We start from the raw sequence: 25,437 nt of genomic DNA, 5'->3' as shown, positions 1-25,437 counted from the left end.
AGCAAGCGATGATCGCTATCGCCCAGGTGGTCAAGAAGCTGGAGGCCCCTTATCAGGTCATTGCCTGCGGCCAGGACCAGGTCCAACAGGGCATTTCCTCTGGTGGGACTGTGCACCTCCTGGATTAAGTGGAGGTCCTGTATCTCAGCTAGGAACCTCCTGGAACGGTTCGTCCTGGCTGACTGTTGCTCCCAGCAGATGTCCGGGTAATTAAAATCACCCATGCTTTAAGTGCCTCTGCAAGCTGGCCTGAAAATTCCCGGTCCAGCTCCTCCCCTTGGTTGGGGGGTCTGTAATAGATTCCCACTGTCAAATCGCTCTCCCCACGGTCCCCTTGAATCTTAACCCAGAGCACTTCAGCCTGCCCTTCCTCTGACGCCATTCTGCTGGCAGAAGATGTGTAGTGCTCCTTGACATAGAGTGCCACACCCCCGCCTTTCCTTCCTTCTCTATCCCGCATGTAAAGCCTATAGCCCCTAATGCTAACTGCCCAGTCATGGGATGAATCCCACCACGTTTCTGTTAGCCCTATGATATGTGGGTTTGAACTAGCTATTCTGAGGGCGAGTTCCTCCTGTTTATTCCCCATACTGCGAGCATTGGTATATAGGCATTTAAGGCCTTGCAAGACTGTGTGCCACCCCCTGTTTAGGGAGACTGTCTGGACCCCCGTTTCTTACCTTAGCACTCCTTGCCTTTGTCACCTGTCTTGCTTGGATGGCATCTCCTTGTCTTCCTGTGCCCCTTCCCCCGGTGAGGCTAGTTTAAAGCTTGCCGTACAAGATCAGCCAACCTGGAAGAGAATACACGCTTGCCTTTAGGAGAGAGATGAAGCCCATCCCACCCTAGCAAGTTCCCCGCCTGAAAGCATGGGTCATTATCAAGGAACCCAAAGCCTGCCTGGTGGCACCAGCTGCATAAGCACCAGTTGACCATGCCAGTGCAGGCCTCGTGTCACCGTCCCCGCCTACTCACCAGAAGAAGAGAGGAAAATACCACCTGCTCCCCCTTCTCCTTCAGCTTGTCTCCCAGAGCTTTGAAATCCTTCATAATGTGGTTAGGGTTGCCCCTGGCTGCATCGTTTGTACCCACATGGACGACAACCATGCTGGTCTGCAGGTCGGATGTAGGCCGGGATCCTTTCCGTGATGTCCTTGACCCAAGCCCCAGGCATGAAGCAGACCTGTCGTGTCCAGGGGTCGGGCTGGCAGATGGGACCTTCCAGTCCTCGTAGGATGGAGTCTCTGATGACCAGGACCCAGTGTTTCTTCCTCCTGGCGTTCACTCTTTGCCCATTCCCTGTTGTGTGGGGAGTGGCATCGTCCCTGCCAGAGGCCATTCCACTGTCCTCCTCTGACACAGCTGCCAGGGCATCAAACCTGTTCCCCAGCTGAACCTGGGGAGCTTCCACCACTCTAGTCTTCTGCCACTTGCTATGTATGGGTGGGGGGCTGCAGTACTGAACTGATCATGTTCATGATCTCATTTCGGCCTAGTGCATAAACCATATGGTAGTTACAGTATATGGAATTCCCATGTTTGTACTATGTGCCCATATGCATATATAGTATTTAGAAAATTGCTTCAGGTAGGACTAAATATCCTTTCAGAAGCTCACCATGGGAAAATAAGGACTTGACTCATTTGCCACGAAATATGGTAGAGAACAGCAGTCTAGTTTTGAAGGTTTGCATACATAAAGGCTGTTAGCAGTTCTTTAGCATCAGAATAACACCAAATAAATGTGAGAGGATCAACATATTTTTTTTAAATGCTCAGTCCCAAAGCATAATGTGTGTCATGGTGATCATGGAAACAGGGGTGGTAACAGGGCCTGAATGAAGATGGATATGGGCCTTTTGTTCTTAACTTGCCTGTGGCTGTTAAAGTGGTTGTTACTGTTTGGCTTGTGACAATTTGTTCAGATTAGCTGCATGTGCAACATTTATTATCAGAGCAAATGGAGACAATGATTTTTTTAGATACTTATGCTGAAGTAAATAGTACTGAAAGCAAAGCACAGAACTTGGATTTGTGCTTGAAATGAAGAGCACTTTAAGTAGAAGAGGTAGAGCTTCCAATATTTCTGGTTAAAACAAGTATTTTTTAATTAACTTATTTCATAAAAGTAGTAAACCCCCCCCAGGCACCTTCCTTTGTAAGGATGGGAGGGGGAAGGAGAAGTCAAACCTAAAAGCACTCAGTACATCACATGCTGTTATGGCTACAGCAAATGTGTGTGTTGGTGCTGTTGCTGCCTGTCCCATGTTCAGACAATTGTTCATTGTCTGAACAATTTTTTTTAAGCAGAATGAACAGATAGGGCTCCATTGGTGTGTGCACCTGAGTGCTGTTTGACAAAGCACCGAGGGGAGCTGGGAAGGAATGAGCATGGTTTTGAGCCATTTTTATGTTTCTGAGGGGGTAATCCTGGCCTCACTGGAGCTAATAGCAGAACTCCCAGACTAAAGAGAGAGATTCAGAAAGCCTAAACCTGACTTGATTAAATCTTTACAGGTTAGTCTAACCTGGCTAGGCTAAAGTCCCAAATCAGTTAAGTTTGATACTACATTCAACCAGGTTTATCTCAAACTGGTTTCAGCCATTTTGAAACTGGTTTATGTGCACTGAACATTTGTTTTGTTACAGGATTAAACCAGTTTCTGATCACTTCAACCGGTTTATGTGTAATGTCTGTCCCTAGCCCCACTGATGTCAGTGTGGTCAGGATTTCACCCGTGGGATATATGCAGCTTGGACCAGGCTCACGGCTGCTCTCCACTCTTCTGTTGCAGTGGCCCCTTTCCAAAATAGCCAGAGCACAGTGGTGCTTTAACTAGTTGCCTTTTTCCCCTGGCCTCACCCATGCCATGCCCCTTCTCTGTGGGCTGTTTCAAAGAGTTGACATCCCCTGTAGTCTGAGCTGCCTGGAAAACCTGTTTACATCAGGAATTTCCCTGGTACCAGATACAGTTAATTTAATGCCCCTCTGCATTGCTGAAGTGGCATAAGTGTGCTGCAGCAAAGATATGATTCAGCCCTTTAAACTGTCCAATAAAGAAATTCTTGTAACTAGAGAAAAAGCACCCTTACAAGTTAGATAGGCCAGATTTTAATCTCTCTCACAGAAGTGTGAATCCAGAGTTACTGCACAAGTTTCAGTAGAGTTTCTTTGGCTTTGTACTGATGTAACTAAGATGAGTCGGATCCAACATGGGAAACAAGATTTTGCTGTTATTTCACAGCATAATTTCCTGTTACCTGCAAACTGTTTTTGGTTCTGGTTTGCTTTTGCCTCGAAAGACAGCAGGTACTAAAATAAATAGCAAAGCATCTGTATTGGTAAATTTAGCAGGATAGACTTTTTACAAGCTGTTTGTTAGTCTTGTTAAACCATATCATGTGAAGTGTGTCTCGGGGTGCCTTTTAATTGCATGAATACCCTGTTATTCCAAACAGTCTGACAGGTCCAATAGACACATTCAGTAGTATGTTAAAAAAAAAAAAAAAGTGGATGAGCTTATACATATCATAAAACTAATAATTCAATAGCTGGGATTTCTTTTCTTGGAATAGATATTTTACTTTTCTGTCAGGACAGGCATGTGTTTGCATTATGGTTTCTGTGAAATCATATTCTGAAATTAAAAGAACGACTTACAGCCTCGTTTGAGCAATACTCGGTGGTTCTGTTGGGAGCACAGTTGAGCTGCAAGCATTTGGAAAAGAAATCTGCTCTGCTCTGAGTGGTGTGGGTGGGTGGGGCACACGAATGTAGGAGGTGGTGAGGCAGAAAGAGAGGAGGATGAGAATTCAGTTTGGACATGTGCTACAAACATGGATCACCAGCAGGGAGTACGGAGCAGGACACTTGCATATTCAACAGTTATTTCTACAGTAAGTAAACCTGGAAAAACTGCAGTTGGAATAGCTGAAAGATTAGTGAGAGCACAGAAGGAAAAAAGAAGAGCTGCTTTGTCTGGGACATTGCTGCTTCTGCTCTTGGGCAGAGGGCTTGCTGGGCAGGTGAATTCAGCAGGTAGGACCTGGGGAGGGTTGAGCTGGAGGGCTGGAGATTTGCGCTTGAGTTCTGGGGTTCACAGACCACGTGTGAGTTTGCTTGTGAGTCTCAATAGCAGTGTGCCACATAGTCCCAGGCGATGTTAGCACTGTTAGGTGTGCCAACAGGATGCATATGATAAACCCAGAGATTTCACATAGGAATCTGTAGTGTTAAAAAAAATTTTGCCCTGCTGTGGTCTTTCTGAGTTTTTTACAATGGATGAACAGATCTGTTGTTTTTCAGTAGACAAAAAAAAAAGGTGAAAACTAAGAGCTAGCATTTTCTGAGGGGCACCATGAGTCTATTGAGGGCTGTCTTGAGTCTTAAAAAAAATTGAGAATCACTGTTCCATATTGACTATCTGTCTAGAAAGTGTTTCCTGCTAAAGGCAGAATATGTCCTCCCCATAAAGAGAAATGTGTTTTTTGCAATAAAGACAGACAAACCCCTCTTCTCTGCAAGTTGGGTTGGAACAGATGATTGACCTGCAAGTGCTCTATTGCATTTATTTTATCCATTATCTTTTTACTTTCTCACTGTCCTTTTATTCATCACCTCTTTGGGTTTCTTTCTCATATTGCCCCTCTCCATTCTTGCTTCTTTTTCTCTTTTTCCTCTGTCTGTCCTCCCATGTTTTTCCAGAACACAATCGAAACATCCACACTCTTGAATATAAATTATGATATCTTTGAATATTTATAAATAAAGTAAATGAAATTGCACATCTCTGCAAGGAAAGGGAAAATATTCAACCTGAAATATAGTGGTCTTGGTATTTGGATCCTGTAGGAAAATATATAGAAGGAAGAGTTGTGTCAATGCTATTAGTTTAGTTTCATACTGAAATACAACTTCAATTATAGTCAGGGAGACAGAATCCAAGTTTTGCATTTAATATTAAATTTAGTTGGAAGAATTAGTTTGCAGACTCAGAGCAGATGGTACACAGGCTGAAACACAGTCAACCCTTCATTTTTTTTCAGAGTAAGTAAAGGTGCTTTTAATTTTCAGTCTGAGTTGTAAAATCTCCTTTGGTTGACTGGAAGCCAAAGTGACGTGCTAATGTTTTCTGCACATGTGCTGTCAACCCCTGTTCTAAAGCTCTCTGCTGGGGTTGCTGCTCTACAGTTGCAGTGGTTTCTGGGGCTGTGTCACAATGATGGACTGTACATGCATGAGGTTAATGTGGCCCAAAGACAGGGGTGTCACATAATACATGATCCTGTAGCGCTGAAATCGGTGGGTGGTCTGTTGTTTGCTTCTGTGAGCCATGGCAGGAATGAGCATGTAATGTAGAGCAGGGTTAGGCCCATTTTAATGAAGAGCAGCTTTGAGTTTCTAGCCAGATGACACAGCTAATCCTAAAACACGTTTAAAGAGGCCACAGTCATTAGGAACTTTGTGGTGTCTGAAATTCTGATGTCCTATTGAAGTTTAACGCGCAGGATTTGTGGTAAGTGAATAAGAGATGAAAATCATCGGTAGGCTTACAGGGTATTTGCTATGTCTCAGTGTGGACCTGTTTAATGACGGGACTGTATGGTTTAGTTGGAAAAAATCCTGGAGAATCTTAAATGTCTTGTGTCATGGCAATTTGGAAGGACAAAGGATTCAGGTTGCTTCCTTCAGGGAAACACTTCCCTGAACCGGTGTTGTGGTTTCATGTTTCCTAACTGCCAGCAGAGCAGCTCCGTAATTTTAAGCATGAGAAACTCCAGGGCCACTGTGAGCATGCTTGTGCTTAGCTCCCTAAGTTCCAGGTTTCCATCGTGTTCTCCCTGTTGTCGTAGTCCAGAGCCCTGGGATGGATCTAGCTGGTGCTCCTTGGCTGTGGCACAGACCACTCAGTGGTGTAAGGAGGGGACCTGTAAACAGGGCAGCCACCATCTTGCCTCTCTCTGCCAGAGGTTCCTGGCATACAACGACAATTTTTCTGGCTGTTACAGAAAGAATGGGGAAATTGCCCTTCCCTTCTCCTGCTCTGTGCCAGGCTGCAGCCCAGGTTGTCCAAAAGCTGCAGCATGCTTCAGGCTTGGGTGTGGCTTCTCCTTTGGTATGTGCTCTCCTACTCAGCATCGACTGATGCGTTTGCAGTGGCTCTGGAGACTCTGGATCCAGAGACTTTTGCAGGCACCATAAGGACATGCAAGCCAGAAGTAGCCCTTAATAGGCTCTACAGTTGCTGCAGCTGGCGCCCCATCTTTAATTCTTCACCCCTTTCCTCCAAGTATTTTACATATTCTAGGCAAGTTGTACTATTGCTTGATCCCCTTTTTGCTTGAACTTTTGCAGTTAGTTTCTGCTGTAACAAGGACTTAATACATTTCCAGGCTGGGTTGCTATGAAATGTATAAAATAATTGTGATGGTTTTATTAGTTTAATCAAAGGAGATCATTGGGCTGTCATGCTGGGGATTACCACGTGGGGTGTAATATCAGTACCTGTTCCCAGACTGAGTGAGGTGAGGAGAGATGGAGAAGGTAGTAGGGTTGCATTGTTAGCTCTAAGAAAAAGAAATCACTGAACAACTAACTATCTCTAGCAGCACCCTCTGGCTGACACGCACAGATTCTTCTGTGGCAGCGGGAAAGGCAAGGTGTAGTGATGTGTTGCCAGTAGGTCAAGGAAAGTGATTATTCCCCTCTATTCAGTACTGGTGAAGCCACATCTGGAGTACTGTGTCCAGTTTTGGACCCCCACTACAAAAAGGATGTGGACAAATTGGAGAGAGTCATTAGAGGGATATGATTTAGGAAAGACTGAGGGAACCGGGCTTATTTAGTCTAGAGAAGAGAAGAAAAAGGGAGGATTTAATAGCATCCTTCAACTACCTGAAGGGTGGTAATGAAGAGGATGGAGCTGGGCTGTTCTCACTGGTGGTGGATGACAGAACAAGGAGCAATGGTTTCAAGTTGCAGCAAGGGAAGTTTAGGTTAGATATTAGGAAGAATTTTCTCACAAGAGGGTAGTAAAACACTGGAACAGGTTACCCAGAGAGGTGGTGGAAGCTCCATCCTTGGATGTTTTTAAGACCTGGCTAGACATAGCCTTGGCTGGGATGATCTAGGTGGGGATGGTCCTGCTTTGAGCAGAGGGTTGGACTAGATGACCTCCTGAGGTCCCTTCCAACCATAACTTTTTGTGATTCGATTTCATTCAGTGAATGAAGAACTGGGTGGTAGGAGGGAAAGGCTGTTGGGATTCCCACAGCTAAAAGAAATGTAATTATTTTAAACTGAAAACCATTTAAAGTTGTTTTTTTTGTTTTTTTTTTCACTTTGTGCTCAGATTTTGAATGCCTGATGGTATCTGAGGTATATACTAGCCCACGGCAATGATAGTGTCCAGCGTGGCCACTTTGGCCAGCTGAATTGGATGAAGATGAGAACAAATCATTGTAAACCCTGGCAGTCCGCAGTAGCAGTTTGGGAAACAGCCTTGTTGTTGTTGGGACAAATGTGTGACATGAACAGATGTGACAGGTGAAAGTCATGTTGTCTCTCATGCTCTCAAAAATATCACACTGCTACTGTGCTTGCTTTTTTTGGCTGTCAGGGTTAATTGGTCTAGCTGCCATTTTTGAAGATTTTGAAGGATGTTTCCTGAGCCATAGCCATGTAACTTGTACTACTGGAATTGTTGACTACATTGTATCATATTAAAAATATGCTATATAAAAAGTACTAGCATCCAAGCTTAGTTTGCAAATAATTCCAGTACTGGCTTTTTGAAGTTTGCATTTCCATGCTTGTGTGTGGGTGGGACAAAACAGTTGGGTTGCAAAGTCATGCAAAAGTTAGGAAATACTAGATTCATTGTTCTTTGTGCAACCTTAAGTCTGTCACTTTTTGCCTCCATCAAAAGCAGTGTATGAGGTGTTCTGTGGAAAAAAATAGGCAGTGGTTGCATTATTTAAAAAGCTTTCATGTCACACACATGCAAGGGCAGTGAGGAAATTAGTTTTGTCCATGCCACTGTTGGGATTAACTTTGGAGCATTTGGATTTGCAACCTATATACCTGCCTTTTGATTCAGAATTTTTTCAAAAATAATTTTCTAGATGATGATTCTAAAGTAAAAAGTCAAAATCATATTCTAATATGGGCAAACTATAGGAACTGCTCATCAGTGCCAAGGTTTAAAGTCTGACCCTTCAGCACTTTGGGAAAGAGAGCTCCAGGATTTAACTGCATTAGCGGGTAGTAGAACATGGCTTTTGTCTCAGTGGGGACCACCGGCTGGTGATGGCATGAGCTGGGATCAGAGACAGCCCATTTTGCCTCCTTTTTTTCTCTGTTCCCCTAAAATAGAGCTCTTTTTGGTGAATTGCTGTACTGAGTCTCAGAGCACTGCCGTGCTGGCACAACTGCTGGGAGCCATTGGGTGCTGCCTGTTATGTTGGCAAGCTGGCTGGGTTTATCAAGGCGACTGAGAACTGCTGAGTTAATTCACACTTGAGCTGTGCTAACTGAAACTGTCAAGCTCAATTTAAGATAATAAGCCTGTCTGGAGAAAAAGAAAATTAGTGTAATACACCACACTTGAATGTGGAGTGTTTGTTTCTCGGAAGCGTCTGTAAAAGAATAGCTTAAAGATGAGTACATACGAAAACTGTTTCAGTTTAGTTGGGTGAGATAAGGCAAGTCTTCTGTGCTTGCCAAATTGAAATGTATCTAGGATCTAGTTTAGGAAATGAGAGAGAGAAGGCTTGGTGTCGTTGACAGAAACTACTGAGTAAGAGTGGTGGTGATGCGGATTGGATCGGAGTGGGTAGGAACTTGTCACAGCGTGCAAAGGAATCATGGTTCAACAGGTCTGTATTCAGCAGTGAAAGCAGTTCACTCACTTGATTTGCTGTATATTTTATGCACAGATAACTGCATACTGCAATGGCCTAGAACAAAGTTGCACTGTTAAATAGCTAAACCAAGTCTCACCCCAAGCAGTAGTCCTGAAAAGCCAGAAGTGTTCTTTACAAAACTATTGAAGGTTAAATGAAGCATGAGTCACTCTGGGATTCGTGATGGGATAAAGAGCTATTTAACCTGGTCAAATATAATCCATGATGATAGCAGTAGAAAATTGAACCATTTGATGGCTGTTTGCAGGCTGAAGTGAAATAAGCCTTACTGTCAATTCCAAGAGTTCAGTCAGGCACTTCTCCCCTATTCTCCCATAATGAGATTTGGTTTAAAAATGAGGAGACTTAAAAGGGTTTTTTTAAAGCTGTTTTTTCTTTCCTCCTGGTGTCTAGGGTGCAGTTGAGTTAGTTTCAAACTTTATTCTGCAACCCTAATGGCTAGGCAGTGTTTTTAAATGAGAACAACGATTCTCCCCATATCATTTGCCTCCAGGAGCAGAGGGTTTAAGATAGCACCCGGTATTGTAAGGTTAGTGATACAATTGTGAGATTTGACGGCACTGGATGAGTGGTTTCTGTCCCAAACCCCCTTCTTGTGGCATGATAGAGTAAGTCCTTAGTTGAGGGGAGTGTGGAGAATGAATGATCCTCTTCTTCCTGAAAATGGTCCATCCAGGATCATTTTGAAGCATATTGGAGCCTTTTTCATCATTGTGTGTCCTCAACTCATATTGTAGCTCCTGCACTTTGGACTCTCCCTGGCTGTTAATCTGGCTTTTAGAAATGCAGCTGAATTCTGAAAAAAACCAAATGATTTAAAAAATGGTAACTAATTTATTCTACCCCCCACCCCAAGAGAGAGAGAGTCCTGTGCAACAACTTTGAAAATTTTGGGCACACTGTCTTCCACTATCAACAGATAGTCAAAACCTTTCCCACAGTGGTGGAGAGAGGGTACTTTTGGGATTATTCTAAGTGAGCTTGGCTTTGCCAAAAAGTATGTTGCAGTGATTTTTTTTTTTAATGAAAAAGTATAACTGCTAAACTTAGTTGCTGATCTAATAGCTAAATCTGAGAGACATTTTTCTGTCTGGCCATTTGCCATAATAATTCAACAGTGAAGATATAAAATTTAGGCTAAATGAGGATCTTATTGCTTACAAGTAGGCTTGGCAAGATTCAGGGTTTTTTTTTAAATAATTTAAATGGCTAAAAATCGATCTTTGTTTTTAAGCATTTCTTTTTATTTTTTAAATCAGCTTTTTTTTCTTTTAATTTTCAAGATTATGTGAAATTAGGGCTATAGGGGGAAGACAATTTAGTAATGACCGTATACTGTTAAAAGCTTGATAAAATCATGTTAAAATAAAACAACATAAATTCATAAGACACCTAATCACACAGGGGACAAGACTCTCAGGAAGTTTGGCTATTTGCGTTCAAACAGATTCTTGCACACACCAGTATTAAGAACTGGGACAGGAAATTAGTTATTTTTTCCACTGTGTGGTAAAAGTTTTCCCAAAAGTAACTCTCAATACAAACAATCTGCAAAATAAGCTCAAATCAATATTTGAATGGCCTCCTTTCACTTAAAAATCTTCATAAGCCTTGGCAATTTCTTTTATGAAGAAAGATTGTGTGTGTGTGTGTGTGTGTATTATTATGTGTATGTATAATATTTATTTATATATAAAACAGTGATGTAGTGATCACATGGGTCTACACATGATCACCAGCCACGCTGCGGTAGCAGTACACTCCCTTGGTATAGCGCTACAGCGACATAGTGGCAAAATAAAACTGTGCGCCATGTGCATGGCGCAGTAACCACCCATAGTGTGCTGTGCTTTCTAAATGGAAGTACTAAAGCATGGTGTCACAGCAACAGCACCATACAGCGATGTGTAGACGTGCCCAGTAAGAAACAATCTGAGTGCTTTGCTGTAATGTGACTAATTCTGTACCAGTAATTAATGTAGAGAGTAAATAGGTGCTTATTTGTCTTTTTACTGCACATGTATTGTATTATACTCTGTGAAAACAGGTGCTGTTTACTGGTTTGGCTCTTGTGATCTTTGTGAAATGGAAAGTCATGCCTGGAATTAACTGCCTGAATGCTTCTTTGGCAAATCTACCCCCCAGCTCCAATTCAGCTTTGTCCTCAGAAGAGTTATGGATATAGAACTAAAATGAGAGCTAATCCTCATCGGTTGGAGGTGGGGTGGATGCCATCACAAGCTCTGTTAATGGTGGGGAACTCAGACTTTTCCTCTCCGTTTTTGTGCCTTTTCCTTTGTTTTCACTGCAGTGACAAGTGTATGAAACATCCAGCTACACTGCCCCTGCTCAAATCGGAGCCCTGCGTTCCCTTCCTTTGAAAGCAAAGGAGTCAAATTAGAGACATTTGAGATGCATGGTTAGTAAATGGAGAAGGAAAAATAGTTTGTACATTACGGAGCTGATAAAAATGGTTTATACTTGAACTAATTGCGTCGTGTAAAGATCAGTTTATCTTGCATGGCTCTTGGTACAATGAGAGGCAACAAATCCATGTTTTTCCTGTGACAGCCCTTTGGATATGTATACAGAGTATTGATGAGGTTGTGAATAACAACACTTATTTGACTGTAGCAGATACAGGAAAGTTTGGTAGATTTGATGGTGAAGGCCTAGAGGGGACACAGCACTCGAGCATCTTGGGCTAGTGCATGACTTGAGGGCTTCCACATTAGGCAACTGGCCTTCACGCTGGTATTGAAGCCCCAGAGTAGACAGTGTCTAGGCACTTAAGCCCTTCAAAACATCCAGCACACCAGTGAACAATGTAAGCCGTCCTGAGCTAGCCAATCAGAAAAGCTGAGCATTTCAGTATAACTGCAATCCTGTCCCTTTTTTGCAGCTTGGGGCTTGTCTACACCAATGGGCCGAAGGATGCTCCATCCATGAGCACGTGATGCTGTCCAAACGTGAAGTATGTCAAGGCCCTTGCAGATGCATCCTTCTGTGCCTGCTCTGAATTTTGAATTTGAAGTATTGCCCTGGAGCGTGTGTGTCTGTGCATGCTGGGGGCAAGAAGTAGGGGGTGGCACTGGGCAGAACCTAGTTAGGCCCCTCACTGCTGGGACGTGCAACCAGACAAGTCCTCAGTCTCCTGAGGGAGTGCACTTGAATCCCTTTTCTTGAGGGTAAGTGCCTATGAGTACTCTTGGAAAGAGAGCAGGTCTCGTCTCTCTTAAAATGAGGCCAGTGGAGGAGGTAATGATGATGGGGGAGATCTTTTACATCGAGCGCTCGCGCAGGAAGTAGAAGACCTGGGTGCAAAGCTCCTCTCAGGCTGAGGTGGTTTAAACTCACATCTCTCCCTTTGTGGGAGAGTGCTTTAACCACCAGGTTATAGGCTAGGGCTTGAGTGAGTGGCATATATTTACATCACAGTAATGCGCCTTTACACCAATAGAAACAAGGAGCTGACAGACAACTGCATCCCTGGTGTAACTTGCGTGGATACCCTGTAGACTTACCCTGAGGAAAAAAGCAAGAGCAAAACTGAGGCAAGAAGTGCTAGGTGCCATCCCATGATAACTGTTTGTTCAATGCAAACGAGCTGTTCCTTGCTTCCCTGTCTCATAGCGATGAGGCACTGTAACAATACTTATGACGAGTAGCTACCCAAAAATAGCTATTTGCCTCGATCCTGGTTTATTTACATCAGTGTACAGAACGGGTATATATGATGTCCAAGCGTATCCTGTGTCCAGGTCCCTAGAACAGATTGAGATATGTTCCCCATGCCTGCGGTGTTGAACTCCTGTGTTGATTATATGAAGCGGGCAGGCTCAGGAGTATGCCTGAAGCCCCACATGGGATTTAGGCCTCACTTGTGAATCTCAGGTAGCCTTGGGCAGGAGACAGCCGAGTATTGTGGTGCCTCAGCCTAGGTGGCTGAAGTTTTGGGCCTGCTCAGCAGCAGTGTTTGCAGTGGTCTGTCATCAGCAGTCATAATACCTGAGCAGTTTGGATGAAATGTTGTGAGTAGCTCTCTTGGTCTTTGACAGTTAAGTTCTGCCTACCTTGCCATTTAGGCATGCAAATGATTTTTGGATCTTGCCCTAAATGCACAGCTGCTCAGGCTGAGGTAATTCTAGGTCTGTGCAGAAGGCAGGACTGCAAATACCTGTGAAACCGTCAGGAGGTGACCAGCTCAGGTGCTGCACAGGGGGTTTGGAGTCATTAAAGTTGGCCCACATCCTGGGTTAGGCACTCAGCAGGATCTGGCCTCTTACTATTTCAAAACCTTGTGGGAAAAACAGGGCAGAAATGAAATCAAACTGCATGGGATTTGCCAAACAAAAGGACTTTGGCCTTTATATAGCCTGGATGACAAGCTATTATTAGCTGAGTTTTGGTTTATTCTCTGGAGGGTGGGAAACAACTATGAAAGCAGAGAACAAATTAAACCAACAGTTACAAAGCATGCAGGGAGGTGACTGTACTTTATTGTAGCTTAATCCTCTTTCAGCCTGTTACAGCAAAAATGGTGCTTCTACCACAGTAAACCAATGGCTGGCTATTTTAAATTCCTTAGTATCTTGGTAACTGAAAATCACAGGCAATGTACATGCTGTCAGCTACATGGATGCTTACTGCTAAGAGCTGAACTGGCAGACCAGACCCTCTGATGGTTTGACTGAATTAGTTTTCACTGCTGTGTGCCCCCCATGCTTAATAAAACAGCTTCTCTTCCTCTTGCTGCTGTCTTTCTGTGGGGTCTGACCCCAAGAAGCAGTGAGAGTCTACGTCCCCGGTGCTTTCAGGTGCAGTGATAGGTGCTGTTATGCTTTTGTGGGTTGCAGCCCTCTCCTCTGTAGCTGTTGTACCCACGCACCTTAGTAATATAGATTTCGTAGACATTAGGGCTGAAAGGGACCTTGGAAGATCATCAAGTCCAGCACCCCGCCCCAGGGGCAGGAAGTCAGCAGGGATCATAGGATCCCAGGAAGGTAAACATCCAGATGTCTCTTGAAGGTGTTCAATGTAGGTGCTTGAACCACCTCCGGCAGCAGTCTATTCCAAACCTTGGGGGCTCGGACAGTAAAAAAGTTCTTCCTTATGTCCATCCTGAAATAGTCCTGGAGGAGTTTGTGACCTTTTGACCTTATCATCCCTTGGGACGCTCTGGTGAACACATGTTCCCCCAGATCCTGGTAAGCACCCCTGATAAAGTTATAGGTGGCCACCAGATCACCCCTGAGCCTGCACTTTTCCAGGCTGAAGAGTCAGTGTTACAATTCACGTAATAAATCATTTCTCCACTCTGTCATGGTTAAATTAGTGAATCATTAAATGTTTATGTGAAGCAAACTGGCAATCCTATCCCCAAGGAATCGCACTAGGTGTTGGCTTTACATAATCCATGGCCATCAAAATCAACTCCTTTGTCAGCATTGCCAGGGGCTGTCTAGGCTTGAAAGCTGCCATCTTTCTCCTGAGGCAGTCCTTCCCTGTCCAGGCAGTGTAGAAGAGGTGCATGCTGCTGTTCCTTGTGCTGTCTGGGTTTAGCATATGGCTCCAGGGCTTATCTTGGCACCTTCTTATAAGCATTGAATACTCTTCCAAAAATATTTTTGCAATGAAAAGAACAGGGAAGAACTACCCTTTATTCTCTTTGCATTAGTTTAACTTTAGTAACCCTTACTGTTTTCCTTATCACAACTGTGATCCATAAAGTACTTTACTGTTTGTGATTGACTCTGACTTTAAAAGAATGCCCATTCAGATTTCAGATCCTCCAGCATGTATGATCAGTTTTATAACTGGTGTTCCAGTTGAAACAAAAAAGTCTCCTTTATATACAACTTCCCCCATTTTTGGAGCGCCAGAGTACTTTGCTGCATGAGTGACTGGTGCGTCCTGAATCTGGGGGGCACTCGCAGAAGCTGCCAACGGCAGCATCCCTGTTGGGGGAGGGGGGCACCAGCCCTGCCAACATCATTGGTGTCAGCTGTCAGGGGAACACAGGCCCCATCGGGGGAGCATGTGCACCCCCATGCATGCACTACCAGTCATCTGTGCTTTGCTGTCTTCATGATCATAATTCGGAAAGAGAGAGAGAATTGCTCTTATCAGCACGTTGCAGATGAGGAACCAAGAGATTTGCTGCAGGCCTTGGAGGAAATTTGTGGTAGAGCAGGGAATCAAACCCAGATCTCTATGCTAAACTACAGCCCTAACCATAAGCCCATCCATGCTCTCAAAATACAGTAGTTCTCTTCTCATTCTCCTAACCCATCCCTTTTTATAAAGCTACTGATGAAAAAACTGCCACAAAGATATAAAGTCAACTTTAAATGTATAGTTTTGTTTCCCCAGTGCTCAGGCATTGGTTATCCAGAAAACCAATATTATTTTGTGAACTGCAGCTGATGTAACTGTGGGAGTGTTGCTTATTCTTGGCAAGAAATCATAGGCTCAAAATTGCTTACCATCAAAAAGAGGCAGGAGCCCTGTTACCTACCTAAGGCCATTTGAATTAACTTGATGGATATTTTTAGAGCAGCTTGGCTGCTTGACTGATTTTTCTCATGTTGTTTCTACCTTTTTTTTCTATTGTTGTTTAACGCAGGTAGAGAACATTTCAATCCTCGTTGTTCCATGTGTTATCACATGTACAATCGAAGACAGGAAAGGGCTTGTTGGGCCATTGAGCTGGAAACCACCTGGATTGTTCTTGTGCTTGGTGTGTGTTAGCTTGTTTTTTACCAGAATAAATTTGTGAAGGGGCCAGGTTCACTGGAGGGTTTGTATTGGTGTCTGTCAGTGTGAACTAATATTTGGACTGCACAGGGGGAGGCTACAGAGATGGGAAATTGTAAGTAGGGGCCTAAAAAGATGGTGCTGGTCTAGGAGTGGGGGTGTCTCAGGCTGATTCTGGTAGAACTCAAATAACCTCAGTCTGCTCCTCCATTCAGCCAAGCCTGTGTACATCTTTCAGAGATCAGGACTGCTCTGAACCGACTCCCTCACGTTGCAGCATAATTTAAGGACGACTTGAATCTCTGCCCTAAGACGCAAAGACTTTGTCCTGGAGGAAAGAGCCTAGAAAGGGTTCGTGTTGTGTCTGCCAAACCAAGCTCTCAATGGGCTGGAACCTCAGTTGCTGTTCATTGGCACAGCTCCAGCGTCTTCTGCGTTTAGGATTTGCTGTAGAGACTCTCGCTCAATCAGACGGTATTTAGCTGCCATCAGAGCTGTTTGCCTAGATTTACCTGAAGGCAGAGTTAGATAATTTTGCCTGTTAGAGAGAGATGATCTGTTGATTTTCAGCTTAAAGTATATCCCTGACATCACAAGTTTGAATCTGGTCAAGCTTCACTCAGCCTTTCAAAGTAGATCATATTTAATTTCAAGTAGTTAACTGAACCAGTCTTTAAGAGGAGAGTATAAATTTAGTGTCCTGTCTGTGATGGACATTGCAAGTCCCCTGGCACTTTGGGTAGAGGTTTTAAACACAATCTCTTTTGCTAAATACTTCTCTCCTTGTTCATGGTTGTGAAATATGCTCAGTACACTACTGGCTGGGTGTCAGAGCTGATATGCGGTTTGTAAACCATGTTGTGATCTATCAGTGTAAAAGGCTCTATAGCAATGTAAAATAGTATTAATACTATCAATGCAAAGTAGCACTATTATTAGAAAATAAACATGCTTTAAAATATTTTGTTTTTACACAAGAAACCCAGATGTTTTTTTACGGCTGCCAGGCCGCCTTTGGTCCTCTGATGGCTCAATCTGCCCACTTCTGTTTGTCAAAGTGTCATTGCACAGTTTCAACAAATGTGATGAGACAGTTCATTGCAACATGTTTTTGTCAAGTCTGGGAATTTTTTCTGTTTACTTTATCCTAAAATACCATTTCTGAGTCTGACACTTCACACATGCCAGCAAATATGGAATAAGCTCAGCAAATGTATTGGTTTATATAATTGCAACAGTCAGCTCAGTGGTATAGGGGAGAAATGGGAGTTGGCAGTTGTAAACACAATAGTCACAGAAGCAAGAGGATGCAAGTTCCCTATATAATTTTGATGGAAAGAGAATATTATGTACCCTTAAGTACCACTAGCTAGGGAAGAGGTGGGCAAAGTGGAGCCCACAGGCTGGATGCAGCCTGCCAGGCCACTTTATCTGGCCTGTGGGGCCCCTAAACAATTTAGAAAATTAATATTTATCTGCCCCGGCTGGCTGTCATGCGGCCCTGGTTGGCTTGCCAAAACTCAGTAAGCAGCCCTTTACCTGAAATAATTGCCTGCCCCTGAACTAGGGACACTGCTGTCAAACAGGCGGGCGTGTGGTAAGGAAGGTAACTGTATTGCAACTCCTTTGTTCATTGTCCAGCAGACAAAATGCATCAACAGGGATTGGTTTGCACTTTTTATTCCTCCAATTTTCACGGTTCTGTATCTTAGTAAATGGATGATTTTTCTTATGAGAGGAGGAGGAGATCTGCCTCAGCTCCTTTAGGCTATCTTCATTATGCTCATATCTAACTATAGCTAATACTTAAGGAAGATCAAAGGAGAAAAATGGCCTGACTGGCATTAATTCAGAGCACAGAGACAGGAGTGGTTTACAGTAGACTTCTCAGTGAATCGTCTATCTTCTAATCTAGGTGCAGTGCTATTTTTTGTGGTTAAAACAAAGTTTTGGGTTCACTTGTTCTGTGCAAGTGATCTCTTTGAGTTTTTAGTATTGTCCATCACTGGGTTTTCTTCCTGATTTTGATGTTACTTTCCAATATAAGTTTTGGCATGACCATTCTCTGCCTCAGTTTACTTATCTCTTTAAAAGATGGAAATAAAATAGTGTCTGCCTACCAGCTGGTTATTAAAATATGTTGCTTTGCTGCAGTTACTGTTGGAGAGGAGACTGGAAATCTGGCAATGCAGTCTTGGCATCTTCATTTAATAGTGCCTCATAAGGTGATGTAGAGCTTTGTTCATAATTGTTAACCATGTCTTAAAGCAAGCAGATGACATAGTAGTCAAATGTAGTTCAGCAAGGAGTCTGCAGTCCCTCATTAATACTGCAAACTGGTCCATAATGAATTTCCTTTGCATGCAAGGGAGAGATCCAGGAAGTTTCTTTCTGTACAGATACAAGTCCTCTTGCAGGTCTGCTGGGGAGCCATCCTCCTTCTTGCAAGGGAGTTGCAGCCTTTCAGCTGGGCTAAGGGCCTTCAGCAAAGACTAGCGAACGTCAGCATTATTACAGAAAGTGTGGGTAAGGCAGTGCTCTAGTTAAACGCTCTGTTTCTGGAACTAGTATTCATAGTTTTTTATTATGAGCTGGTAAAATTGCTCACATTCTTGAAGATCAGTAGTATTAGGACCCATTCATGTGCTGATTTTACAGCAGTGATTCAGAAGTGTCAGGAGTGGTTGGCCAAGTAAGCTAAGTTTTTTATAATGTCAAAGATTTTACTTGAATCCACCCTTAACCAAAAGAAGGTAACTTTTTTGTTTTATAATGGCAATACCTGCCTCTCCTCAGTAAAATGGATGAACTGAAACCTCATTATACTTTTTAAAAAAACCCCAAAATAAATGCAAGCAAACAAAGCTGTGGGATGAAGAGAAAATTGAAAAACAAATACCTTTCCACTAGAGGCTAATGCTTCCAAATCTGGGCTGAGACATACCGCACACAGACGCAGAATAATGTAGCAACTTGCATCTTGGCTTGTTTGAAAACCATCTGGTATTTGGATTTTTAGAAACCCCTGTGAATGTTCTGCTGGGCCAGACTCAATAAAAAGGCTGTCTGGCTTAAGCACTCTGGAAACCCTGAAAAGTATCTTGTCTAGCCTTTGCAAGTTTCTGTATTGTAGGAGCTGAACAAATAGTTTATTAAATCCAGCCCTCACTTGCCTTCTGGCAAAGGATGCTCCTAGATTTACAGAGGTGCAAATTAAAAATCAGTGCAGATCCTCACTTATCTGATATATTCTGTTTGAATCCAGTTAATTTCATGTCATTTAGTTTGTTAGCCTTGTAATAAATGCTGCTACAGATTCTTAATAGTGTAACTAGCCTTTAAATGCAAAACCAAACTCTACTTCTTACTAGAAAGATATGGATTATTTGATATGGACAGATTTAAATTTATTTGATATGGATGCGACTCATTGGTTGACCAGTGATATCAATTCAGGTATAAGTATTTGTGCTTCTGGTCTTGCTGTGTTCTCGGTCTATTGTCTTTCCAGCACTGAAGTTTTTTTAGTCTAAAGTGAAATCAAAACTGGAAGGGAAAAGAAGCTAGCTAAGCAGACTGAAGAGTTAGCTGGATTGCAGTTTGGCAAGAACTTGCTGGTTAACAACTCTACCCTGGCAGGGGCGGTGGTGCATTTAAATGACCACAGGTGGTCACAAGCTTGGTTGTACAGGTCCACAGAAAGGGAGCTGACTTCCAACAGTTCAGCCTTTCCAGCATAGCTTGGGCACTGACTCAGAGGGAACAGTGCCGCCTCCTCAATCACCAACACCTGTTTTTGCAGCACCTGGGTTTCCCTTTACCTGAAAGAGCTGACAAGATCAGCACCAGAGGTGATGTAGCTGCTTGCGTTGTTGTTGACATTCAGAGATACTCCTTTGTTTTTTTGTGTTGGCATGTTTTTATTTTTCATAGAAATGCACTGTCTGCTAGGAGCTACCCTGGAGTGAGCATCAAAACGTGAGTTACTGCAGGTTTTGTGAGTTAAGTACAGGAGCCACGGAGAATTCTGGAGTAAATCAATGTGGCTTCAGTGAAATTGGTAAGCTTTAGCCCACTTACAGCTGCTGAGAATCTGTCCTTGTATCGACAGGTGTTACTTATAAAATGAACCTTTCGATTATTTTGCATGCTAAGAATAAAATAGATGTCAGAAAAGGGTATGAAATGGTAGATTTGTTTTCCCATATAAAATGACTATTTGTCACATTTGTAAGGTGATTTGTTTCTCTCATTTCAAATGGTGTGTGCATTAGTGCTTGAGTGAATGCAGTAGATTACCAGTGCTTAAAAATGCCTTGGTGATTTAATACAGAGATTCACATATGTGAAAATCATGGTAGGCAGAACCAGCTCCTTAAACTTTGAGATGGGAGTCCCTCTCCTGTCTCCCTCCTTCAGAGGCAGCAGCTCTGTCACGTCTATGTGTGATGGATCAGAGTGCAATAGTATTGCTGCAAGCAGGAGTCATGAATTTTAATCAACATTGCTGGCTGCCTTGAAATTTGAACTTGAAAGATGAATGTGAAAAACAGGCAGACCATATTGTTTCTGGAAAAAACTGCCCCTTTTCTGTTGATTGGAAGAATTTTATTTTATTTTTTTAAAGCTTGGTAATCAAAATAGCTCATCTCCTCTTGGAAAGTTATAACTGACCCATCAGGCCCCATTTTCTTTGGATTCAAGGAAGACATATGTGTGACTGACCACTGAACATCAAAAACTTCCCATCAAAAACTTTTGCACTGGGATGGGTTCTTGCTGTGTCACCTGCTTGTAGCTGATTGAGGAGAGAAGCTAGTTTTATTCTTTTCTGAATAACAGAAATGACTACAGTAACTGTGAAAAGTGCTGAATGGATAGTCCTGGGGACTGCCTTCCTCTCTGCGTAGGAAATCTGGTATGATCCAGTGGGGAGTGAGAACTCAGGGGGCAGAGAAGAGTCCTGTCTTGATTCTCCTTCCCTCACAACCACATCTGCTATATTATTTAGTCCAAAGATGTCCTGCTTTACCTCCGCAACTACCATCTAATCCCCTGTACCAGTAGCATGATATTGCTGCACATTTACCAACTGCTATACTTTAGTAAACACCATGCATTGCAGTTGGAGAAAGTGCCCTTGATATTTTTGGAATTGTTTTCTACTTTTGCCAGCAAAGGAGACAACAATTATAGGACCTAAATTAGCATGAAAGGATACGTATAAACCTGTTCAGTACAAATTCCCATCTATTTGTATTCTCAGTTGGTTACACCCTTGGCTTGGAACCCAAACATTTAAGGAATTTATCAAGGCACGTGTTTTCCCTGAATATATCAAAGTTGAATTCATGGGTAGTTCCATGGAAGTCATTGTATTTTGACCAAAGAGTAAATATGATGACTTAAAGGATTACTCGAGCACACAGATGTTTTGGAAACCAATCTAATGTAGAACGCTTTAAAGTCTGAGGGTTTCCTACTGCTTTGGATAGGTCATTGAGATTTAACATACTTTGACCAGAACATGCCCTGTAATGGTAAGTGCATCTTGTTCCCATTGACTAGACGCATGTGTTCTAGATTACTGCAGAATGCCTTTCTCTTCTGAAGCTGTTGGAGTTGAGCCTGCTTACACAAGCAGTCCTTTGGCCTATGGCACATGCACATCAACCAAAACTGGAGATTTATCTCCCTGAGGAAGCTCCAGTTCAGATGCAGATACAATGCGGGCTGCTGACGCCTGCAGATTTTTATATATTTTTTTAATTTTACTTTCCATTGAGAAACCATTTGCATTTTCTTTTGCCCTCTGCTGTGTTCTTGCCCTGCCCCAGGATTTGAACTGTGAAAGGTGACCAGTTCAGTGGTATTTATCTGCCATTGTATGTGCTTAAGTGTGATTAGCCTGTTTCCACACTGTTTTTGAAGCCGCACATTTTGAGCACATCCTCCCTGATTCATATGCAAGCTGCATTTTGAAGAGTGGGGAGTATTTTAGGCTTGCCTATGAAATAGCTTTGTTTGAAGCAGGAGCTCAGAATTCCTTGGTGGGTCTGTGCATCTTACAGTGTCTGATAGCAAATCAAGAGGTTATTTGTTGATGCCTCAAGGCATTTTAATATATTCTTGCATTTGGTAACAATTTAGTTAGGCAAAGAATTGCATTGGAAGGTGCATTAATACCTAGTGAGAGATAGAGAGATATATATATATATATATATCTGTTGCTGGTATGTCAGTGTGAATTTTATAGTGATGTATTTATAACGCAGACTTGTCCGTTTCCTTGCAGTTACTTGGCTGAGCAGTGCTGGAATGGCGGCTTCATCTACCTGATCATGTTGCGTCGCATTAAGCGCAAAGCCCCTCTTCCTCCATCAAATGGCAACAACAGCAATAGCTGTGAACCCAAAGCAAAGCCTACCTCAGAACCGAGTGACAGAACCACTCAAAATGGGAAACGCACAAGAAAGTTTGGGGTCATTGCCAGAACATCAGCCAGTAAAGATGGCAAGGAAAGCAAAGGCAGCCAGACCTCAGAGAATGAGAATGGACACTACCCCCCCATGGAGATGGATGCTCCGCAGCCAGAGGCATCAGAGATGGAGAGCAGCACGGAGGAACAGTTTCAAACCAAAGGACAGTATAGGTCTCGTCTTTCCGACGGCAGCATTCCAGACTTCAGAGCAGGTGACCTGCCTACACAGGTATGTTTGCTTTTTTTTCAGTGTTTTGTTCTGGGCTTTTAAAAAGAAGCAGTAGGTTTGGCTCAAGCAAATTGAGGGTTTCATGTGAAACTGCAATACTGATTTCAGTGCAGTGGCTACAAGGCCAAAAACTTCTTATGCAATCTTCTTTCCTCAAGCTCAAATTCTGCTGGTTGGTAGGATGCATTCCCTCAGGGCTAAGGACTAGAGATAAGTATTGTATTTACTCCAATAGAAGACAGACCTGGTTATTTGATGACCCCCCCCATAAATAATTAGATTCTACATATGTTAAATTTATAAATTTGTTATAATTTTTCAGGTATAGAATCTAATTACTGCAGGCTTGTCTTGAATTTGTCCCCCTTGCACTGCTACAAACAGAAATCATTGGAAAAGGGAAAGAAAGGTGCAGCTCGGCTTGGGGAGTGAAGAGTAAGTAATAATGAATGCAGTGTAGCGGCTCACTGTGATTTGAAAAAGAGTTGGCGATGAGGGGGACTGTGTTTAATGGGCATTCCCATATGTCTTATTCAGATAGGCTTCACTAACTTATCCATGTGGTAGGTTTCCATTAGCATGTTTGCTCAACGTGGGCATGTATTTTATAGTCATGCTCAGTGTTGGCTGCACTTAATCAGCTTCATAGTTGGTTTCCATTGCTGAGCACATGCTGCTTTTGACATCGGTTTATTGATAGACTATGTGTTTAGTGAGGTTTCCTTGTACGTGATAAGATAAGGGGCTTTTTCTCCCCATGCTAAGTGAGAGACGATCTTATCTTATATTCAAGTAAATATGGTATTACATGCAAAGAATTGGTACACCAGTTTATGAATGTTAAATAGAGCAGTGGGTATCTGTATATATTTTTTTTTTTCCCCCATGCTGACCTGTGGTGAAGGGGAAAGTCTAGTGATTTGACGGAGGGGCCAAGGTGGTGTTGCCACAAAGCTGATTTGAGCATGAAACAGATTGCACTTGTGAAGCCATGGTGATGCTTAGGCATGAGTAGCAAACAGCATGCAAGCATTTCATTCTTGGCTTGTTCTTGAATTGAGCCTTTGTAGCTGCAAGTTTGACTGTTCTGAGCCTTAAAAAACATAAGCCTTAATGGCAAAACTGGAACTAAACAGCTTCGTTTTTCATATTGAAAAAAATACCATCAGGCTTGGTTATAAAAGGACTGAACATTTAGATGGAGCCTATGTACGGTTTGAGTATGATTCTTGTTCAGACAACAATTGGAGTTAATAGTGTATATTTTGTACTTACTTCCCAGATGGATGATTTGTGGTTTTATTATTCTGGAATGGGGGACTTATGGCTTTTCCTGTCATTCTGAGTGGAGATCTAATATTCTGCTGCCATGCAAGACTTAGAATTTTAGCCTTATGAGAGTGAGAGAATAACCTAAACCTTGATCAGATTTCACAGTACAACTGTCACTGGAAGAGTTGTCTTCAGAAGACCTCTGAGTTTCTGGCAATCTTTCTAAAGACACTGATAGAATAAACATATGAATACTACAGTGTTGGGGTTGGGACTTATTACAGCAGCTTTATTCGTTTTTGAGAGTTCAAAGCTCATAATAAATTAAAGTAGTCATTGTTCATGTTGTTAAATTCCAATGAAGGCAGGTGTGGTACAAACATGCTGCTCAAACTAATGATCCTTCATATTAATATTTAAATAATAATCTTAAAGCAAACTGATTTAGTTGTACCCTTTTTCCTGTCAGCTAGATAGATGACTACTTCTGCATGGTACAATGAGGAGAAATGTGTTATGTAAATTTTGAAAAACATGATTTGAAACGTGTAGAAGTGTGTGTTGTGTGTGCACACATGCACCTGTGTACACATGGAAGAAGTTACGTTTAAAAGATCGAGACTTATTGTTTGAAAGGCTCCTAGCCTTTTAGAACATTATTCAAGTGTGCTTTCAGGATGGCTAATTAAAACTACCTACTTAATTATTATAAGGTGAAAAGCTGATATATATAATAAGTAAAGCTAGTAGTCTTCAGCCATTTATTGCTGACGCATCTTGAAGTTTTTAAGACATTTTAAAGTCGGTTTTGAGATTCAGAAGAACTATAGCCCATGAGAAATACCAGGTTCTTTAAATGCAAAACGCACATAAAAATGGTATTTTTATATGTAAGGTTAGTCAACTTGCTTGAAACTTTAGACTTGGTCTGTTCCTTAACTGGCAAGTCTTAGTGAAACTTGTTGGGAGACAAGTAATTTAGAAGGAGCACTTATTTGTTTGTAGGTGTGGCACAAGTGTGTTTTAATTATGCCTTACTTCCACCTGAGCAACATAGGGATACTGGATTGCTGGAAACAGGACTAGCAGGGCACTGCGCTTCTTTTTTTTAATTTGAAAAACCATTACAGGAATCTCGATCACCAGGGTTTGAAGGCTGTCACTTAAGAGCTGTTTGGTGAAGTATGCAAACTAAGTCAGTGGGTGAGGTCTATTTCCTAACAGACAATGTGTAAAACTTTTTTGAAAGCAGGATCTTTAGTCTTATTGAAAATGATGGGACTTAACCACCTAAGGGTGTGGACTGACAATCATATTTGTTATGGGATAAATGGCCTTGTCTCATGACAAACTGCATGCAGCTGTACATGGCTCTAGACCCATGACAAAGCCAACTGAAGTGTTCTGGGAGAAATGTGGTATCACTTTTGTTTTTGTTTTTTTCTGAAATATCGTAAAGGGCACCTGTGTGATTGTCAGGACACCACCCAGGCATCCCACAATTCAGTGCTTCCTCCCCCATCCCCTGCCCTGCTGCTCTGGCACTTGGAGTGGCTGCTCTGGTATTTTGGGCAGAACTCTACAGCCCAGGGGTAACAGGTCATAGGTGGCCTTATTCATGTGTGTATTTCCTACTGTGAAGATTTGCCAGCCATTCTGTGCTCCCTAACCATGTCCTTGAGTTAGACACAACCTGTTGATATCCCCAGTGCTACTCAATTATGGCCCCTCAACCACTTCCAGTGGTTCTTCCAAGTATGGCACCAACTGTTGT

General features: G+C 42.5%; 1 protein-coding gene across 5 annotated transcripts in view; it reads left to right on the top strand.

Annotated features, from left to right (window-relative positions):
• PDZD2 (PDZ domain containing 2) overlaps positions 1 to 25,437 on the top strand; it is a 325,800-nt gene that overhangs the window by 205,042 nt on the left and 95,321 nt on the right. For all 5 annotated transcript variants that reach the window (XM_090037894.1, XM_090037897.1, XM_090037895.1 and 2 more), the window contains one exon: positions 21,977 to 22,391. In XM_090037894.1, the coding sequence (XP_089894020.1) occupies positions 21,977 to 22,391 (415 nt within the window). The remainder of the gene's footprint in view (positions 1 to 21,976; positions 22,392 to 25,437) is intronic.

This window comes from Crocodylus siamensis, chromosome 3 (genome assembly GCF_052110815.1).
Source record: "Crocodylus siamensis isolate JL-2025a chromosome 3, ASM5211081v1, whole genome shotgun sequence".
Classification (NCBI taxonomy): domain Eukaryota; kingdom Metazoa; phylum Chordata; order Crocodylia; family Crocodylidae; genus Crocodylus; species Crocodylus siamensis.
Note: the sequence above shows the minus strand (reverse complement) of the source record. Positions and strands in the feature narration are given on the sequence as shown.